This window comes from Schistocerca gregaria, chromosome 4 (genome assembly GCF_023897955.1).
Source record: "Schistocerca gregaria isolate iqSchGreg1 chromosome 4, iqSchGreg1.2, whole genome shotgun sequence".
Classification (NCBI taxonomy): domain Eukaryota; kingdom Metazoa; phylum Arthropoda; class Insecta; order Orthoptera; family Acrididae; genus Schistocerca; species Schistocerca gregaria.
The window spans coordinates 668933696-668955504 of NC_064923.1; the positions used below are offsets into that span (position 1 = coordinate 668933696).

Below are 21809 nucleotides of genomic sequence, written 5' to 3' on the forward strand. Positions count from 1 at the left end.
AGAAAGTCTCACCTTTCTACATCCAGAAGGGCTTAGAAGGAATTGCCAGAACTCAAAAAATCTATAAAGCGGTTGCGAAGTGGGACACTGTTGGCTAAAGCTTGAAGTTCCCGACAAGCTGTTAACTTATGTAGTGCTAAGTGCCTGAGCAAATATGCCACAATACAGAGCTCCACAGCACTTCTTACTTCAGTAAAGGTGTGGTATCATGTAAGGACCTAGTTGATCTACCAACTGAAGAGTCAGTGGTCTCTGGAGGGAATTGTGGATGTTCAGTTTCGTTCTTACCTACAACACCCCCATCTCCCAGAGTAAGTCAAGGCAGGCTTTCTTCACCTAAATGTAAGGCCATATGTCCCAAACCCAATGTGCTGTTTTAAATACCAGCATTTTGGGCATACAACACTAGGAAGTAAAGGCGAAGTGATGTGTGCCAACTGTGGTAAGGCCGCTCATAAAGGAGTTGGTTGCTCATCTCGAGCCAGATGTATAAACTGCTCTGTAAATCACCCTGTTTGAAATAGGGACTGTAGAATCTTTCTAGAGGAATGCAAAGTACACGAAATAAAAAACAACCAAGTGTATTCCCTATGGTGAGGCCGAAAAGATCTAAAAGTCCATGCAGCCTCCCACAGTTCCTACATCTTTTGTGTCAATGGTTCAGAAACCTACTCCAACAGCAAATGCCTCTACACAAACAGAAGTGGCGAGTGCACTTCTAAAGCAGCAGTTGTTTCAGAGCCAGTAGCCCCCCCCCCCCCCTCCCCAAACAGCAGACAAATGCACAGTGACCAACCTGAGAGGGCGCCAGGCACCACTAACAGCTGAGGCTGTTCAGAAACCCACCATGGCTATTACCACTCCTACTCCACCTCCAGCAAAGCCCAAAAAACAGCAAAAAGCTGCTGTAAAGTAGCAACATCAAGTAAAATCCAGTGGTAAACCATCGGACCATGTCAATGTGATTCTACCTGATACTTCATCTGACTCTTCCCCAGAGGAGTTGGAGTATGAGATATGTGTGGGGCATTCATCTTGCCCACGACTTAACCTCCACCTGCTGCAGTCTTCTCACCCCGAAGGAGAGACAGGGTGAAGGTGTTACCTCTGTGATGGATGGCTTCCATATTTCAGTGGGACTTTCAGGGGTTCAGGATGTATGTGGAGGAACTTTGTCTACTATCTTAGGATGGACCACTGTGTCTGTGTCTCCAGGAGACTAATTTCCATCAATAATACACCCCTGAGCTTCGGGGCTACATACTCCACAAAAAAAGGTTGACCTGAGTGGAGAGAGAGCTAGAGGAGGAGTAGGTGTTTTCGTCTACCGACTACCATTCCTTGCCTCTCCCTTACAACCAATTTTTCAAGCAGTTGCCATATCAGTGCAAGAGCGTCATCCATTGAGAATATGTTCCCTTTACCTGCCGCCACATGATGCACCCAACAAAGAAGCTCTAGTCATTGTGTGCATATTTGCTAAATTCAGAATAGAGCAAGCACTTCTGCACTGCAACTGGGTTGTTCTCTGCCCTCAATCTCCCATGTTGCTCTCCAGCCCTTGCTCACACGGCTCAGTGTGAAAGTGGTTGGTGACCTGCACAGAAGTGATCACTTCCCAGTCTGGATCCACTTGCCAGATATAGAGGAACTCAAAAGGAAACTGCCACGATGGGTACTCAGTAGAGCAGACTGGATGTTTCACAGGCAGCTAGCCCAGTTTGCACATCATACCAATGTTGAGGAATGGGTGGATCGTATTACCAACATGATCCACTGCACTGCTGGAGCATCCATTCCACTGTCCATGGGACAACTGAAGAGGCAGCCTGTCCCTTGGTGGGGTGACGAATGCCACACTGCAATCAGATCTAGCCATGCTGCTCTGTATAGGTTTGAGAGCTGGCCAACTGCAGAGACTCTTGCAGCCTTTGAGGCGGCGATAGCAAAATGTCGCCAGATTATTTGAGAGAGCAAGAAAAGGTAATGGGAACAGTTCCTGAACTCCATGAGGAGCTCGGTTGTATGGGAGACCATCAAGAGAATTTCTGGGAGAGGAAGGAAGTGCCCCATGGCTGCTCTAGGGAGGAACCAGCACTCTCTGAACCAATCTGCAAGACATTATAGGGATGATGGTGGCCTATTTTGCTACACATACTGCCACAGCTAGTCAAGATCCAGGTTTCCAGCACCATAGAGTGGTTGCTGACAGGAGCAGTTTGGACTTCCGGTCCACCTCTGCTGAAGACTACAGCTGCCCATTTTCCAGGGGGAGCTGGATATTGCATTGTCTGCGGCTCGTGAAATATCTCCTGATCACAACAGAACTCATGGCAGTATGTTGCGGCACCTCACAAGGCAAAAGAAAAATATCCTACTTCCACTTTTTGATGCCATTTGAGTGTTAGGTCACTTTCCTGTCTCATGGCATGAGGCCATTTTGATTTCTCTTTTAAAACCTGGGAAAGACCGTACATGCCTGAGTAGTTACCATAGGGTTGCCCTCACTAGCTGCATAGGAAAGACCTTGAGCAGATGGTAAACCGCCGCATTGTCTGGAACTTAGAATCCAGGCAACTCCTTAGTCACTTTCAGTGCGGATTCAGGAGGTGTGGTTCCACCTTTGATAACCTGGCCTTCCTGGAGGCAGGTAAACAGGCTTTCCTGCACCAGCATCGCTTTCTAGGTGTCTTTTTTGACATCGAGAAGGCCTGCGATACTATTTGGAAGCATCATATCCTCGAACAGCATCACAAATGGAGTAAACTTGGTTGTCACCCCATTTTTATTCTGTCTTTTCTCTTGCCACAGTATTTTCGGTACTGAGTCAGTGATATCCTATCTGATCGCTTTGAGCAGGAGAATGGTGTCCCTCAAGGTAGTGTTTTAAGTGTGACTGTCTTTGCCATAGCTATTAATACCATGACGTCAATAGTGAAAACTCCTGCCAGTTTTCTTTGTTTGTGGATGACGTCTCTTAGTTTTGTTCATCTTCAAGCCTTACAATGACAACACATAAGTTGCAAGTAAAGCTTCAATGTTTGTTAACTCTTCTCATTCCATTTTAAACTTTACTGAGTCGAGGATGAGGGACACTGTTTTTAATTTTAAACACACAGTGAGATTTCTGTGCCTCATATTTGACTGTAAACTTATAAGGTTGCCACATCTCAAGGACCTGGGAAAACCATCACTTAAGGCTGTCAGTATCTGAAAATATCTTATAACAGTACATGGGGAGCAGACAGGGGTTGTCTGCTCCAGTTTTACAGGGCATTTGTGTGATCTTGGCTCAATTATGAGTGCACAGTGTATGGGTCTGTGAGACCTTGATTAAAGATGTTGGATGTGGTGCACCACGAAGGGATTCAGTTGCCACTGGGGTATTCGAAACAAGCCCCATACCAAGTGTGTATGGAGGCTGGTGAACCACCACTTAATATAAGGCGACGACTATTTAAGGTGCGCCAGACATATGAAACAACTGTCCACGCCATACACACGTGCATACCGTACCATTGCTCCGGTTCCACAGGCATGGCTTTTTCATAACCAGCAACATGCTACAAGGTCATATGGGATTCCCACACAGTATTGCCTTTTAGAGATGGCTGTGGCTGGTCTTAATGTTTTACACTGCGGTTGGAGCAGATTTCCACCTTGGCTCCTCCAGAGACCCAGACTTATTTTAGACTTGACCAAACCGAAAAAAGATAGTACACCAGATCTTACATTCCAATCTATTTTTTAACATTTTGGATGTGCATCTCAGTTTAACAGTAGTTTACACTGATGGCTCCAAACAAGGGTATTCCGTTGGCTGCTCTGTAATGTCATGAGGATTCACCTTTCTAACGAGAATACCGTTTTCACAGCAGAGTTCCACACAATCATGAAGGCACTGGAACAGATGCTTCGTATTTGGGGCAAATAAATAGTTTCTTATCTGCTCCAGTTCCCTTAGTGCCTCACAGTCGTTACACAAACCTGTATCCAGCTGAGAAGTTGTCCCAGCTGATATATAACAAACTATATGGCTGTGTGGCAGGCCATGTAGGGATATGGAGAAATGAACAAGCTAATTGGGCAGCCGTGGAGATGTGCAGAGGACAGGATGTTGCACAGTGTCCTATTCCTTTGGAGACTGTCGTTTCTGCACTACACAGGAAGTATATGCAAATGTGGGATGTGGAATGGCTAGCGGTGATGCCCAGTAAGCTGCGGTTTGTGAAGTCAACTACCCAGCCATGGTGTTCCTCATGCCAGTTACTCAGGCAGGATGAAATGACCCTCACAAGTCTTCAAATTGGGCACTACCCTCTCACATATAGCTTTTTACCACGGTGATAGGATCTCCAGTTTTGTGTGCTTGTTGGGTGCACGTCTCTATCCACCATATTTTAACAGGATGCATTCTATTCTGTGATACTAGGGCAGCAGCAAATATTGGTGGGAATCTGCCCTCTAATTTTAGCTGATGATGAGACGAGTGTGACTAAGGTTTTAAAGTTTAGTGATGTTTCTGGACTCTGGCCTAAACTTTTAGGCTGGAGGTTTTAGTGTGTTGCAGCATGGCTGGCTCCTTTTTTATTTTTGCCATCAGCCAGCCATGTCCATCTGCTGTCTTGTTTTAGCTCCTTATGCCACGTTTTTCCTGGTAGTGAATGGTTTCATATTGATGCAATATTTTGTTCCGTTTTTCTGTGCAGGTACACACACAGTTTTCCAACTTTTGTCCCTTTGTTTTTTGTGCTGTTTTATCCTTCCGTTTAGTGTATTTTACTAACACTCATCTCAATCTGTTTTCGTACAGGTGATGAAAACCTTGCTGTCATGCATCCATACCATCATATCCCTCCATCCAGTCAGTTTCCACCCCCTCATCCCCTGTCCTGTCATCTCCTCCCAATTCACACCCTCTCACGCTCCTTGCATGCTGCCTCTGCTTATGCCCGCTATTGATCTTTCCCTTTCTCTGTTCCTCCCTTTTCCATTTCCTATCCCCCCTTCACCCACAGCCTCACAATGCTGAGCCTGGTAGCCTGGTCCTGCTGTCATCTAGTCCCTGCATGCACCACCATACAATGTTCTTCTCTCTTCCTGTCCACACGCTGGTAACCCTTTCCCTTCCCTGACCCACTCTGGATTGCTGCTTCCATTCAACAGTGGTCATGTGTGCATGTTGAGTGCCTGATTGTGTAAAAATGTTGTGTGGGTGAGAGAGAGGAGGCGGGGGCAGGGGGGGGGGGGGGGGGGGGGAGTGGATGGGTTCATGGGCGTGCGCACATGTAGTTTCTTTTCTTTTCTAAAGGAGGTTTTGGCCTGAAGCTCAGTGTGTAGCAGTCTTTTCATTGCGCCTGTCTGCAACTCAGTGTGTCATCTTTAGAGTGAGTAACAATCTACCCTTTTCACAATATTGTTGACATTCCAACCTGGACTTCCCATTGTTTGAAAGTGAATAACAGTTACAGCTATTGGATACAAAGATGATGATGAAGCTTCGAAGCTTCTCAGTGCACAGTATATGACAAGCTGTTCAATGTGTTCTGACTTTTTATTTTTATTACTCAAGAAGTTCTGTTGCTGATTAATTTCTTATAAACAACAAATAATTCTTTAGAATGAACCTTCACTCTGCAATGGAGTGTGCGCTCGCTGATATGAAACTTCCTGGCAGCTCAAAACTGTGCACTGGATGGGTATACGAACCTGGAACCTTTGCATTTCGTGAGAAAGTGCTCTGTTGACTTGAGCTATCCAAGCACAATTCATGACCCATCCTCACAGCTTTACATCCATCAGTACATCTCTTACCTTCCCTCCCCCCTCCCCCCACTCCGCTTTGGTTAATGCACGTCTTCACAATATATTTTCTTCCAGGACTGCTTGTTCTGCAAGTTTCACAGGAGAACTTCTGTGAAGTTTGGAAGATAGGAGATGTGATACTGGCAGAAGTAGAGCTTTTGGGGTGGGCTGTGAATGTGCTCATGTAGCTCAGTAGTTGCAACAATTGCCGGCAAAAGCAAAGGTTCCTGGTTTGAGTCCTGGTCTGGCTCGTAGTTTTAATCTGCCAGAAAGTTTCGACATAAAAACTTATTGTGAACAAAAATACATTTGTATAACAGTAATTCATTATAATTTGGTTTTGTTGTGTTTTGGTTGTTTTCAGAGCCGAGGTACTGGTTGGCGAATGCACAGAACTTAATATGGCTAAGAAACCATGTTGTGGCCCCACTGTCTGAAGAATTTACATTTAGAGCTTGCATGCTACCACTCCTGCTGCAGTGTTTCCGACCAATGACAGCTGTATTTGTATGTCCCTTATTTTTTGGCGTAGGTAAGAACAACATAATTATGAACTTGCTGTACTCTTTTTGTTTCCAGTTACTAGTGATAATTTTTTGTTTACAAATTTGTTATTTTTGTATTTAGAATCCAGAAATAAAAACAGATGGGGATTTTTGACCATCATACTAGTGAAGTAGAGAGCATATAAACTGTAGACTGGCAATGGCAAGGAAAGGGTTTCTGAAGAAGAGAAATTTGTTAACATTGAGTATAGATTTGAGTGTCAGGGAGTCATTACTGAAAGTATTTGTATGGAGTGCAGCCATGTATGGAACTGAAACATGGACGGTAAATAGTTTGGACAAGAAGAGAATAGCAGTTTTCGAAATGTGGTGCTACAGAAGAATGCTGAAGATTAGATGGGTAGATCACATAACTAATGAGGAGGTATTGAATAGAATTGGGGAGAAGAGGAGTTTGTGGCACAACTCGACTAGAAGAAGGGATCGGTTGGTAGGACATGTTCTGAGGCATCAAGGGATCACCAATTTAGTATTGGAGGGCACCACGGAGGGTAAAAATAGTAGCGCGAGACCTAGAGATGAATACACCAAGCAGATTCAGAAGGACGTAGGCTGCAGTACGTACTGAGAGATGAAGCAGCTTGCACAGGATAGAGTAGCATGGAGAGCTGCATCAAACCAGTCTCAGGACTGAAGATCACAACAACAACAACTACTTTAATTAGTAAGGCGAGGACAGATACTTATATTTTACAACAAATAGCAAGTCTAAGATAATGCCATAATACCAGGTGGTAGGAGTAAACGCTAGAGAATGTATAATGCAAGCTGCTTCAGTCTTATTTAAGTAACTAGAAGCTTTCAAAATGTAGTGTTACAGAAAAATGTTGAAGATTAATCACAACTAATGAGGAGGTACTGAATAGAATTGTGGAGACAAGAAATTTATGGCACAACTTAACCAGAAGAAGGATCAGTTGATAGACACATACTGAGGTGTCAAGGGATCAGCGAATTAGTATTTGGAGGGAAGTGAGGACAGGAGGGGAGGGGGGAGGGGGGATCATAGTGGGTGACCAAGAGGTGAATACAGTAAGCAGATTCAAAAGGATGTAGGATGCAGTAGCTATTCAGAGATGAAGATGTTTGCACAGGACGGAGTAGCATGGGGAACTGCATCACACTAGTCTTCGGACTGAAGACCATGACAACAAGGGTCATTTGTAGAATAAATCTTTCACTCTGCAAAGGAGCATCTGTTGATAACAACTTTGTAACAAATTAAACTGTTCAGTGGATCAAAACAAAAAATCAAACCCACACCTTTTGCTGTCAGTAACTACAAATACTTGGATCTTGATTCAAGTTGTGGCATGGCAGTCAGCTTTAATGTATCTTTAATATGTACAGAAGTTCAATTGCTCACGTTGTTTATCATTTGTTTATAATATTCATATAATATTTTAAAAACCACACATTTCAAGCAAGTCAGATATATTCAACTAGACTACTAGTATTATGGACTGAACAATAAGTACTAAAAGTCTTTTAAGACCAACTTGGGTCAGTATTAGTTCAGACCACATTGTCATGTCATAACCACAATCAGGTACAAATCTGAAATCAGAGTTGTGAATCAAGTACAACGGCACTGAAAGAACATTTATTACAGGCACTAACATTCTGGCAGAACTGAAATCAACTCCTGGACTGAGAGTGCTGCTATTTATACACACATTGAATATTCTTGTATATACAACAACAACAAAATTTGAGAACCTTCCAGAAATAAAAATTCCAAACAGAAATTACTAACTGGTGGTCAGGTTTAAATTGGGGACCTGTGGCACACCAGCCAGCAACACTAACTTCTGTGCCACACTGCATGCAGAACAGCTCATGGCATTGTGCTATCTCATGGAGAGGATGAGATCAACATCAAGGAAAGTAGCATAGGACCATGTGAAATTTGATTGGGAGAAGGTCTTAAGAGATTCCAGGAATTTTAACAGGTCAGCCTCACCATGAGTCAACATGGCAAAGATGTCATCAATGTGTCTAAACCAAACCAGAGGCTGAACCCTTATGGACCCCAGAACTCCTCCTCCAAGTGACCCATTAAAAGATTGGCAGAGGAAGGAGCCATCCTGGTTGCCATGGCTGTACCCTTGATCTGTTTGTGAGTCTGTCCCTCAAAGATAAAGTAATTGTTGGTAAGTATAAAGTTGATTAAGGTAAGCAGGAAGGGTTTCATAGGTTTGTAATCAGGTGGGTGCTGACTGAGGAAATGTTCAGCAGCAGACATACCATGTATGTGGGGGATGTTGGTATAGAGGGAGATGGAATCAGTGCTGACAAGCAATGTGTGTGGTGGGAGTGGGACAGGCACAGATTCCATAAAATCTATGAAATGGTTGATATCTTTACTATAGGAGGGAAGTCTTTATCCTATGGGTTACAGATGTTGATCGACTAAGGCAGATATATGTTCAGCGGCTGCTTTGAAGCCAGCAACTGTAAGACGGTCAGGATTATTGGGTTTGTGGATCTTCGGAAGAAGGTAAAAGGTGAGAGTGCATGGTTTGGGTGGGGTAAGAACTTCTATGAATTAATGTGTAAATCCTTGTGAGGGGCCTAAAGTTTTTAAATGGACTGCAGGTCAGTTTGAATCGCAGGGATGGGATCTACATGGCAGATGCTGTATGTAGAGGTGTCAGACAGCTGGGATAGACCTTCACTAACATATTCCTGTTGGTCAAGAACCACAGTGGTAGAACCTTCCCTGCTATGGGTGTAATGATAGAGCTATCAGTTTTTAGGGAATGTAGAGCCTGGAGTTCTGCAGCAGAGAGGTTAGGGTCATGCTGTAGGAACCCAAAGAAAGGTTGTGAAGCAGTGCTGGATGTGAGGAATTCTTGGAAGGCTTTGCAGGGATGATTTTGAGGTAGTGGTGAAAGATCAAGTGCGGATTGTGGCTGGAACTGTTAAAGGCAGGGTTCAGTGTCAGGTATGCTGTAGAAAATGTTTTGGGTTTGGTTTGCAAAGTGATATTTCCATCTCTTTTTAATGTCGCCCCCCTCCCCCTCCTGCCTCTGTTTGATACAAGGCACTTAGCTTTTGTCTCTTATTAACTCATGCATAATGTTTTAGCAGTAATCTCCATCTTGCATGTTATTGTATCTTCCACCTTTAAGCTCTCAGGTTTTCAAATCTCGTGTAGTGCAGTCCCCAACAATCAGTCTTTCCTTCTCATCCATCTGGTAAGTCTCACGTAACCCAGGGTTCTGTGTGACATTTCTGAACTTACCCCTTTTCCTAAACCTCTTCAGTCCTTTTCCTTCACCCCCTCTTCCTTCCCATTCAATTCTTCTGCTGGAAGATGAAGCCACTAGCTCTGAAAGCTCGCATAAGTTAAGCCTTTTTGTGTGTATTGTTTTATCTTTCCAATTACATATAATACTGTCAGAAATTTATTATTATATTAGGCCACGTGGCCATTGTTCATTTTTATGTAACTCTCGTCAGTCTTCGTTGTTGTCTGTCTTGTTCAAACTGTCGTCTGTTTTCTACCTTATGTACTAGTAGTCTAATAGTTTGTCTGTAACACCAAAATTAATCAACACTTGGTCCCTACATATTTTTTAGTACTGATTTCTATGCATATTGATGGGCCCATTTTTATTTGCGAAGTTGAATGTAACAGTTCCACTGTTACTTATGAATTCTCATACAACAATTTGTTTACAGTTCACTACACTGCACGGCCTTCTCCTGATCATCTTTTGGTTATGTATTTTCAAATTTTACAGCTATTTTCTTTCCCACCCTCCACTTACCTTGTTTCTAGACGATACTTTTTTCACATTTTTGTGTATTTGTTTCTCACCAAACGTCTCTGATCAATTTTTTTCTGCTGTCTCATACATTAATTTATTTGCCAATCAAAATAGTGTACATTTTCTCCTAAGGCTTTCTCTTTGCCCAGTTTTTAAAATTTTGTCTCCTTTTATGATTTTCTCCATCAATTTTTTTCTTTTCCAATCATTTTTTTCATATCATAGACCACTCTTCTATCAGAAATTCTCTACCACTCTTTGTCTCTTGTTAACCATTGTTTGTTCTCACAATTTTCATATTACTTTCCTATTTTTACGAATGTTTTCCTTGCTTTTCTTCTGTTTTTCTATCTAGTTCTACCTTCTGCATCTCGTTTTTGCCAATCCCAGCATTTCTAACACTCCAAACTGTCCTCTCTTGCCATGATGAATCCCATCACATATTACATCCATTCTTATTGAAAACATGGTTTTGCATTGTGAAAACTAAGGTCCCACATTCTGTTTTTTGAAACCTGCTTGTCCTTTTGAGTTACTCCCAAAGGCCTAACAATGAAAGTGCCTGTTTGTGGATGTAATCCTTCACTACACCAGGGTCTTTTACACTTTTAGATACAGCAATCTCTTGCACTTACCCGACTAATCTGTGACCTATACGCCACTCCACTAGACTTCTTGCCTTCTACAAAACCCTTCAGTTATATGCCCCTCATGTTTCTTTGGTTGGTATCATCCACCAAGCCAACTTCAGAATGCAACAACACGCCAGACTTCACCTCAGAAAGTTATCCCACCTTCTTGTAAATTACCTGAACAGTGGTGTTTCCCTTCCTGTGCCTCTGCAGCTCCCCAAACAGCCACACCATCAACCACCACTCCTCTCCTACAAACCAAACTTGACCAACCTCCTTAACATCCCACAGCCTTCACCACTGCCTCCCATACCAGTTACCAGTAATAACTCATAATCACAAGAACCAGTCACAACAGTACAGTGTTCTCCACCACTCATGCAAAGCACTCACCCCTCCTGAATTATTTGTATTATCCAAGGGTCTCACTTTCAGCCCGAAACCAGTATTTAATCATGCTGCTTTGGTGAAGGATCTACTTTCATATAGACATAATTTCAACTGGCAATATCACTTTGCAACCCAATTCTGAAACCTTTCCACCAGCAAACCTGACATTGTACCCTTCCTTACAGTTCTGACCACAACCCCAACTTAATCCATCGCCACTACCTCAAAATCATCCCTGAAAAGCCTTCCAAGAATTCCTCACATCCAACATTGCTTCACAACCCTCCCGAACTGTTAAAGGCTGGGTGCAATGTCAGGTTTGCTGTTGGAAAAGTTTTGGGATTGGGTTGCAAAGTGGTGCTTCTATCTATTTTTCGTCATCCCCACTCCCACCTTTATCATGTACAATGTGGTTAGCTCTTCACTCTTATCAACTCATGCACGACAGTTAGCAGTAATCTCTGTCTTGCATATTACCCTGTCTTCCACCTTTAAGCTCTCAGCTTTTCAAATTCCATGCAGTGCAGTCTACAACAATTAGTCCTTCCTTCTCATCCTGCCTGGTAAATTTCCCCTGACTTGGGGTTCTGGGTGACTTTTGCAAACTGCAACCCTTTCCCTAAACCTCTCCAGTCCTTTTCCTTCACCCACCTTCCTTCCCCTTCAACTCTTCTGCCGAAAGGAGGAGCCACTGGCTCCGCAAGCTTGCACAAGTGAAACCTTTTTGTGCGTGTGTATATGTTCTCCTGCCACCTCTTGGTGGGTATATTTTTTTAGCTGTCCAATTACAATATATTGTCAAAAATTTATTATTTTAGTTGTTGAAGTCGTGCTTTAGCACCTTTTCAGATAGTCCACTTTTCACACAGGCTCAAAAATTTACACCATGTCTCACAGGCAGTATCTTGCTGACCAGTGCATGGCATTATAGCTTTCTCATACTTTTCCTTACAATCCAGGATCTGAAAGTGAGTCGGCTGTCATGGTTCTTCAGTCTTGGTGATGAGGTGTTTCACATAATCTAGAGTATTGTCCAGTTAAAGAGGGAACAGTGTATCCATTATCATTTCGGTTTCGCGACCATGGAGCGGAAAGAACGGTGTGAAGCCCATAGCGTGCTTCGCTATGTTATGTGTGAATGTCACAGCAGGCAGTAGTGCATTCCATTCTCTCTGCTCAACATGAACATACACTGAGTGGTTATCTGCCAATGCCGTATTAAAGTGATCCATGTGGCCATTTGTCTGTGGGTGGTAGGCAAGTATCATTCTTTCATTCTGTCATTGATGTCACAATGTGAAATTACCTGTGTGATACTAATCTTGATGATCAGATACTACCACAGTTGGTGCTCCACACCTCAAAATGGTATCTTCTACAAGGAACCGTGTAATTTCTGGAGCTTTAGGAGAGGTTGTCAGGCTAGAATATTATCCATTGGTTCTCATTTGTTGGCTTTGGAAACATCCCGAAGAGGTAGATTTCAGTTTGGTGGAATGGTGCTGTTTGCAGGCATAAAATCGTTACCCGCTGTCTTGGAGGTAATTGTGGTACATTAACCATTCACTGCCATTCCTTGCAGTGGCTCAGTTAATGTCTAATGGAGTGACAGAGATATGGCCAGTGTTACCCGCATCTGATCCTGTCTACTCTTCACGAATCCCAGTGACCTGATATAGGAGCATCATGCAAAAACTACAGGATAGTTGACCAGTTTGCCATAGATGAACTGGAATGATAAGCAATCATTTTTGTCTGCATCAGATCATAGTTATTCAGTGTCCTACTTGCTATGGAATTTTCCTTCGGTCAGTTCCTCCTAGAAGGTTTGATGGTTCTAAGCAATGCTGGGCTTATCTCTGTTCAGCAGCAATGTCTTTTAACGCAACATTGGCCAAGATTTTGTACACTGCTGTTGTCAATCACAACATATCTTTAAAGGCAGTTTCTTCTGTTGTTTTGGGTGGTTGCATCCATTGTTTTATATCACTGTGACATATTCCTGAAGCTTTGGTGTCTGTCTCACCAGTGGATTGATGGAACCTTCAGGTTAGCCATCCAGCATAGAGGATGGTGGTCAGTCAAAGTGGTGAGTGGTTCGCCTAATAAATATGGCTAGAACTTCTTGATTGCCAGGCAGCTGCAAGGCACTCTTTCTCCGTTATAGTGTATTCTGGAAGCATAAGCTATCACCTATTTAGAACCTTCCTGAATTTGTACGAGAACTGCCCCTGTTTCATAATTACTAGTAACAGTATGAAGTTCTATCTCAGCATTTTTGTCATACAGTGCTAAGGCTGGAGATGATATTAGCACCTCCTGAAGGACAGAGAAAGATTTTTCTTGCATCTCATTCCAGGAAAATTTGGTGTCTCCCTACATTAGTTCTTATAAGAGTCAGAGGTGATTAAAGTCTATAAGCTAGGTAAAAGAATGGACTCCCAAAATTACAGACCAGTGTCCCTAGCTTGCTACAGAATCATTAAAAAAAATTATCATTTCAAATATAATAAATTTTCTTGAGACTGAGAACCTTGTGTCCACAAATCAGCGTGATTTTTGAAAGTGTCGCTTGGGTGAAACAGAGCTTGCCCTTTTCTCACGTGATGTACTACGAACTATGGATGAAGGACAACAGGCAGATTCCATATTTCTAGATTTCTGGAAAGAATTTGACACTGTGCACCATTGCAGTCTGTTAATGAAGGTATGAGCATGTGGAATAAGTTCACAGATATGTGCGTGGCATGGAGTCTTCTTAAATAATAGAAATCAGTGTGTTGTCCTCGTCAACAAGTATTCATCAGAGTCATTGGTATCGTAAGGGGGTGCACAAGGGAAGTGAGATAGGACTGCTGTTCTCTATGTACATAAATGATTTGGTGGATAGAATGGTCAGCAATTGGTGGTTGTTTGCTGATGATGCCATGGTGTACGATTAGGTGTCGAAGCTGAGTGACAAGATGACTCAGACAAAATTTCCAGTTGGTGTGATGAATGGCAGCTAGTCCTAAATGTGGAAAGAGGTAACTTAAGGCAGATGAATAGGAAGATCAAACTTGTAATGTTCGGATACAGTATTACTAGTGTCCTGCTTGGCACAGTCAAGTAGTTTAAATGTCTGGGTGTAACATTGCAAAGCATTATGAGATGGAATGAGATTGTGAGAACTGTGTTAAGGAAGGCAGTGGTCGACTACAGTTTATTGGGAGAATTTTAGGAAAGGGTGGTTTCACCTGTAAGGAAGACTGCACGTGGGACGTTAGTGCAACCTGTTCTTGAATACTGCTCAATTGTTTGGGTTCTGTACCAGGTCAGATTGAAGAAAGATATCAAAGCAATTCAGGGGCAGACTGCTAGATTTGTTATCTGTAGGTTCGAACAACACGTGTTACCAAGACGCTTCAAGAACTCAGATGGAAATCCCTGGAGGGAAGGTGATGTTCTTTTCAAGAAAGCTATTAAGAAAATTTGGAGAACCAGCATTTGAAGCTGACTGCTGAATGATTCTCCTGCCAGCAACATACGTTGTGCATAAGGATAATGGAGGTAAGATATGAGAGATTAGGGCTCATACGGAGGCATATAGACAGTCTTGCTCTATTTGCAAGGAAAGGAAATGACTAGTAGTGGTACAGGGTATCCTCTGCCACACACCGTACGGTGACTTGCGGACTACCTATGTAGATTGGACTTAGTATGTTTTAATGCATTTGCATGATGGATGTACTGAAATTAATGCATTTATTGGTTATCTTTTTATATCTTTGACTATACCCTATTGAAAGGCTTTTTTGGACAACTACTTCAACTGCATTGCTGATGCCGATAAGAAACTCAATACCACAATTCTCTCTCTCTCTTTAGAGAACATCAGAAGTACATTTGTATTAATGAGCCGTATATCATCATTGAACATGTGCATCATTGAACTTACCACCTCAGTAGCTTCTGTCAAACAGAACATCCCAATATCTATTCTCAACATAGAATGAATATTAAAAAGGAAGAATGTTTCATTTGTCTCTTTACACCATGTAATAACCTTAGTCAGAGTGATTGATACATCTTCTTAGGGTTTCTGAATTTTTTCAGAGTAATTTTGTAATCTGTAGAACTTGTATATTTCCATCCAAGTAGGTATGCCCTCTTACGAAGTTGCTCCGGTCACCCTCCCATCTTGAAGATGTCAGTCTCCTGAACTGTGTTATGGAATGATATGTGAATACTGTCTGCAAACATGTTGCAGATAGAGTTAATAGCAAAGAAGTACTAAATTAGAATCTCATAATGCTGCAGTGTTACTGCATGAACAGTAGAAAGGGGGAGGGGTAGTCAGTGAGGCTCATATAGGTTTGATATTATGTGTAAAGTTTGTTGGAAGTTGCTAAGCGTTCTTATTCTTAAATACTGGCTAAGTATAGTGTGGTTAATATATGCATTTTGAACTATGCTTTCACACACTGTTTCTAACTGAAATACTTGGTTTACTGTGTTAAACCTCTAATGTAAGACTGTACCTCTTAATGAGTAGACCTTGACAGCATTTTAATTATTTGAAATATTGAAAACAATTTTTTTGGTGCCCTCGGTAACTGCTAGATAGATGACCTGCAACTGAGATAGGGTGACTGTGGCCTGGGTTAGTCAGTCGTTCAGTAATATAAGCTATGTGATCAAAAGCATCGAGACACCCCCCTGAAACATTACTTTTTCATATTAGGTGCATTGTTCTGCCACCTACTGCCAGGTACTCCATATCAGCAACCCCAGCAGTCATTAGACACCATGAGAGAGCAGAATTGGGCGCTCCGCAGAACTCACGGACTTCGAACTTGGTCAGGTGGTTGGGTGTCCCTTGTGTCATATGTCTGTACACGAGATTTCCACACTCCTTAACATCCCTAGGTCCACTGTTTCCAATGTAATAGTGAAGTGGAAACACGAAGTGACACATACAGCACAAAAGCATGCTGGCTGACCTCGTCTGTCGACTGACAGAGGCTGCCGTCAGTTGAAGAGCATTGTAATGTGTAATAGGCAGACAGTGTGTAATAGGCAGACATCTATCCAGACCATCAAACGGGAATTCCAAGTTGCATCAGGATCCGCTGCAAGTACTATGACAGTTAGGCAGGAGATGAGAAAACTAGAATTTCATGGTCGAGCTGCTGCTCATATGCCACACATCACACTGGTAAATGCCAAACATCATCTCACTTAGTGTAAGGAGCATAAACATTGGACAATTGAACAGTGGAAAAATGTTGTGTGGAGTGACGAATCACGGTACACAATGTGGCGATCCGATGGCAGGGTGTACGAATGGTGAATGCCGCCCGGTGAATACCATCTGCCAGCGTGTGTAGTGCCAACAGTGAAATTCGGAGGTGGTAGTGTTACGGTGTGGTTGTGTTTTTCATGGAGGCGGCTTGCACTCACTGTTGTTTTGTGTGGTGCTATCACAGCAAAGGCTGCATTGATGTTTTAAGCACCTTCTTGCTTCCCACTTTTGAAGAGCAAATGGGGGATGGCGATTGCATCTTTCAACACAATCGAGCACCTGTTCATAATGCACGGCCTGTGGTGGAGTGGTTACACGACAATAACGTCCCTGTAACAAACTAGCTTGCACAGATTCTTGACTTGAATTCTATAGAACACCTTTGAGATGTTTTGGAATGCCAACTTCGTGCCAGACCTCACTCCTCAGTGCAGCACTCTGTGAAGAATGGGCTGCCATTCCGCAAGAAACCTCCGAGCACCTCATTGAATGTATGCCTGTGAGGATGGAAACTGTCATCAAGGCTAAGGTTGGGCCAACACCATATTGAATTCCAGCATTACTAATGGAGGGCACCACGAACTTGTAAGTCAACCTCAAAGTAGTACACACCAAAAAGGAATAATCTCTCATTACCAACTAAACCACATTATCCCCACCCTTTCATCAATAATTCTCTCTGTCAACACTAAATTTAACTCGTGATTAGCTGTTTTTATAAAAATCAAACATCCAAATAAATAGACATCAAATCTTATGTGACAAGAAAATACATTTCGATTATTCCTTTATTGTGTGCAAAAATTATTTGTGTAATATTTCCACAAATTCAGCTGTAGTTTTGTACTAAATGTAAATACTTTTCCCACACATATTTCTCACACACAGTAGAATTAAAATTACATATATTTTAAATCAGTGGCAATGTAGTGGGTGTACTCAGACAGGAAGACATCTGGGTGGAATTTCATTTTCATCATATATATTAACACTATACTAAACACAGAAGTTGACTGCCTTTATTCAGATCGTACCATTTTAGAGTAAATTACAGTAAATGGGATTCAAAATGACAAGGTAGTATTTAAAACAAGATTTGAGCACCTGCAGGAAATGTGCATGCTTAATATGTTCTCTATATCTTCCTAAGGAGATGAAGGGCTGTTGACAGTGTTTTTCCATTAGGAATATCAAAATCAAAAGAAAATTGAACGAGGAGATTAGCTTCCTAGCTCGCCGTTCTTCATTCAGGAGCTACAAGATGCCATCAGCAATTTGAAAAACAACTGGCCTCGACGATCTGAGCAAATTAAACATTTTGGACCGAAAGTACAAGCATGGATCCTAGAGCTAATGAATAACCGTATTATAATAATGAAAATTCCTAAACATTGGAGGAAATGTCAGGTTGTTGGGTTACTAAAACCAGGGAAAGACCCAGCTGAAGCTAAAAATTTCCGTCTTGTCTCACTGCTTTGTCATCTATTTAAAGTGCTGGAGTGAATTGCAGTAGCCACCAGAAAGATCGCGGGTGACGCACATCGGCACGGCGCATCACGGACAGTAGTTGCTGCAAGTAAAGTCCTGTCCACCAGAGGGCACGCGAGAATTCGACCACGCCCTCTGCCAGTGGAACAACAACAACAACTCAGGCAGCACGGGCCGTGCCCAGTCAGTTCTAACATTGGGCATGCCTAGCGGTCAGTTCCCGGTCTACACTATGTGAAGTGGCACGGACATCGTGAATTGTGTTACTACACGAATGGTCCTCAAACGCATAGCTGATTATGTGGACAAAGCCCTCATTAACGAACAAGCTGGATTTCGACCAGGAAAATCGTGCTGTGGCCAAACCCGAAATCTCACACAGTACATTGAAGACGGCTATCAGAGAGGAGAAGTAACTGGGGTCGCATTCCTGGATCTCTGTGCCGCATATGACACAGTTAGCTATAAGTTGCTTACCCAGAAAGTGTATAATGTCACTAAGGACTACACCCTTTCTATGTTCATGCAATGAATGCTACAGAACAGATGCTACTATGTAACCTTACAATCTAAAAACAGCTGATGAAAGACACAGAAAGATGGACTTGCACAGGGTAGTGTCTTGGCTCCAATATTATTTATCATCTATATGAATGACCTTCCCATCAGCCACCAGACACGAATGTTCTTTTATGCCGATCATGCAGCAGTGGCCACACAGGATAAAACCTTTGAACAAGTGGAGGAGAATCTCACAGGAGCCTTAACAGAACTTGCTACCTATTACGAAGGCAATAATCGCAAACCAAACCGTAGTAAATCTCAAGTATCCGCCTTCCATCTAAGGAACAAACAAGCCAAACGGAAACTCTGAGTCATGTGGCAAAGGGAAGAGCTGAAGCATACAAACAGCCCAAAATACCTGGGAGTATCATTGGACAGAGCACTTACTTTTAAGCAACACTGTCACAACACTAAAACCAAGGCCTGTGCCAGGAACAACATACTGCGGAAGCTAACAGGTTCGTCATGGGGAGCTCAACCACACGCTTTGTGCACCATGGGCCTGGCGCTGAGTACCTCAGCAGCGGAATACGCGGTGCCAGTTTGGAGGAACTCTGCTCACACTAAGCAAGTTGACGTCACCGTAAACGAAACTGTACATATTGCCACAGGATGCCTCAAACCAACTCCCAAAGACAAAATTTATCTCATCATAGGCATAGCACCACCCACTATCTGCAGACAAGTAGCTGCCGAGATCAAAAGATCAAAACAAAAGAATGATCCTTGACACCCGATGCATATGCACCGAAAACAACGTGTCCGGCTGAAATCCCACAGGAGTTTCATTGAAACAACTGAAGAGCTCGCCACCAAGCCCGTTGCAAGGCAGGTATCTCTTTCAGAAGAAATGGTGCCACACTCCACAATGGAACTACTTGGAGAGAGATCTGCAGGATTTCAACTATCTTTTACAACTTGGAGGTCATTAAACTGGCTGCGCACTAGAGTAACTGGGTGCAAATCAAACCTGTTTAAATGGGACTACAGTGATAGCAATAGGTATGAATGCGGAGCAATACAGGACTTTGACTACCTATTGATTTGCCCAGATATGTCTATAACATGCACTAAAGATGATATTTTGAAAGTCAGTGACAAAGCAACCTACGTTGCTAATTACTGGGAAGGGAATATATAATTGGTGCATCCGGATACGAAAGAAGAAGAAGAAGAAGAAGAAGAAGAAGAAGAAGAAGAATTGTTTTTCCATAGTATGTTCTGCAGAACCTAAGGTTTTCCTTTTATATGTTTATATAAAACAAATCTTTCTTTTTGGGTGGAAGGTAGGGAGTGGCCTGTTACTGGGATATATCTTCCTCCCTGATGTGTTTAAAAGCAGCAGTTTAAACACATTGTGATGGACTTAAGTTATGATCTTGGGCAAACTGTGGTGAAATTATTCATTCTCTTTAACCCTGTTTGCTTGTCCATGTTTTAAAAACTAGTCATTCAAATTTGGTTAGGCTCTCACTAACATGTAATATGCTGTATCCAAAAGAAACTGAACACAGGCTGAAAATAATGTCGTGAGTGAAACACAAAAATGGGGGGAGGATAATAATATTTATTAAAAATGCTCTGCATAACTATTATCTTCGTTTTACTCACCACGACCATTGCCATCAGCATCATTGATAATGCCATTGCCATCATAAGTTATAGTTTAAAAACCTGACAGTTGTGACAGGTCAGTCTACAGGTCCTTTGCACAGTTACAGCAAAATTTAAGTTCATGTACCAAAATAAAAACATTATCATCTCCTTTCTTTAACTAATATGGGGACCTTCCAGTCTCGAAAATGATTTTGTGGTGAGACTTCACAAGTTGTAGTGTTCCTCAGGGTTGTCCACTCATTCAAGTCTTAAAGTGCACCATTCACAAAGAGAGAGAGAGACACTTAATTTTTTAAACATGGCTCATACGCACCTCATCTATGGTCATAAGCAGTGTGGCAGAAGATAAGTGAAGTAGCTCAGTCAGTGGCACAATTGTTTTAAAAATTATAACAACTGTTAAATAAAGTTAATTACCTAAAGCATTATCAATTAAATCATAAATAATTTTATTTTGTTTTTTGAAATGGCTGTCACAGCTACTTAAAAATGTGAATTCACTCATCAGTATTTTCTTTTTAAAAAGTTGAGTAATTTCACATTCATTTTCAATGGAGGTAAATGAATTACCACTGTCACAAAATTCTGGATGGAGTTTCAATTATATAAATTTTTGTACAATATCATGTTTGTCAATTTTGTATTTTATGTGCAAGCACCAGAATAATAATTGTGATAAAAACATGAAAAACACAAAATATTTTGGCATCTTGCACAATATGTGAAGGATGATTGTTCATAGGAACAATGTTTTTTAAAAGATCTGTTGAAAAACATACTTCGTTTTCATCAGAAAGCCTGGAAGCATTCCAGGCGTATTGATCATTTCCTTAAAAATTGACAATGACACTGATGATGGACTGTTGATTGTATTTTTATACAGTCTTCACAAAAATTTATTCCTCTATTATTTTCAGTAAGATAAGCACAATTTGTACTTGCTTTATCAGATTTTTTTACTTGTCTATAAAAATAGATGTCATATGGTTGAACAAGTGGAGTACGTTTCACTTTAATTGTACATTCTTGAAAGATTTTGTCATATAAATCAGGCTCTGCTTGTCCACCTCAAGAGTCAAAATTAACAGAAACTGTCCTTCACCCACGTAAGACTTCAAACACTGATTGAGATAGTCGTTATACAGTTCATTCCCAGATTTGGTAGATGGTATGACAACGTTTTTATCATTTTTCTCATATTATTTCAATAATTTTGGAACTCTGGCACAAAAGTTACTGGTTTCCTCTTGTGTGTGTGTGTGTGTCACACACACACACACACACACACACACACACTTGAGTTCGGATGTTTCCAGAGTGAGAGCATATTGAGTGGTATATGTATGTGTCACTTTATTCATGTCATGTCTTTGCTTCCTCTGACGGCCAGAGTGCTGTTGTACTCCGACTGATGCTGACATCCTGGAAAGAAAAAACAACCAAAACTGAAGTATTTTGTCAGAGAATCGTAAAAATAGAGAGAAAATGAATTTTTAATGCCCTGCAATGAGTACCTGTCTGGTCAGCATTGATAACAAAATCTTAATTTTTTTTTTTTATGTACAGATACCTGTGTAGTTGCTAGATTATTTTTGTAATTTCTTGCGTGTTCGAGTGCTTACTAGGCAAAGCTTTTATTTTAATAACAGTGTAGCTTACAGTACCACCATTGTTAACATTCCTTATA

At 41.7% G+C, this 21809-nt stretch overlaps 1 protein-coding gene across 2 annotated transcripts in view; it reads left to right on the forward strand.

Annotated features, from left to right (window-relative positions):
* The window catches only part of LOC126268190 (CAAX prenyl protease 2), a 114709-nt gene that overhangs the window by 60302 nt on the left and 32598 nt on the right, over positions 1-21809 (forward strand). For both annotated transcript variants that reach the window (XM_049973799.1, XM_049973800.1), the window contains exon 4: positions 6170-6337. In XM_049973799.1, the coding sequence (XP_049829756.1) occupies positions 6170-6337 (168 nt within the window). The remainder of the gene's footprint in view (positions 1-6169; positions 6338-21809) is intronic.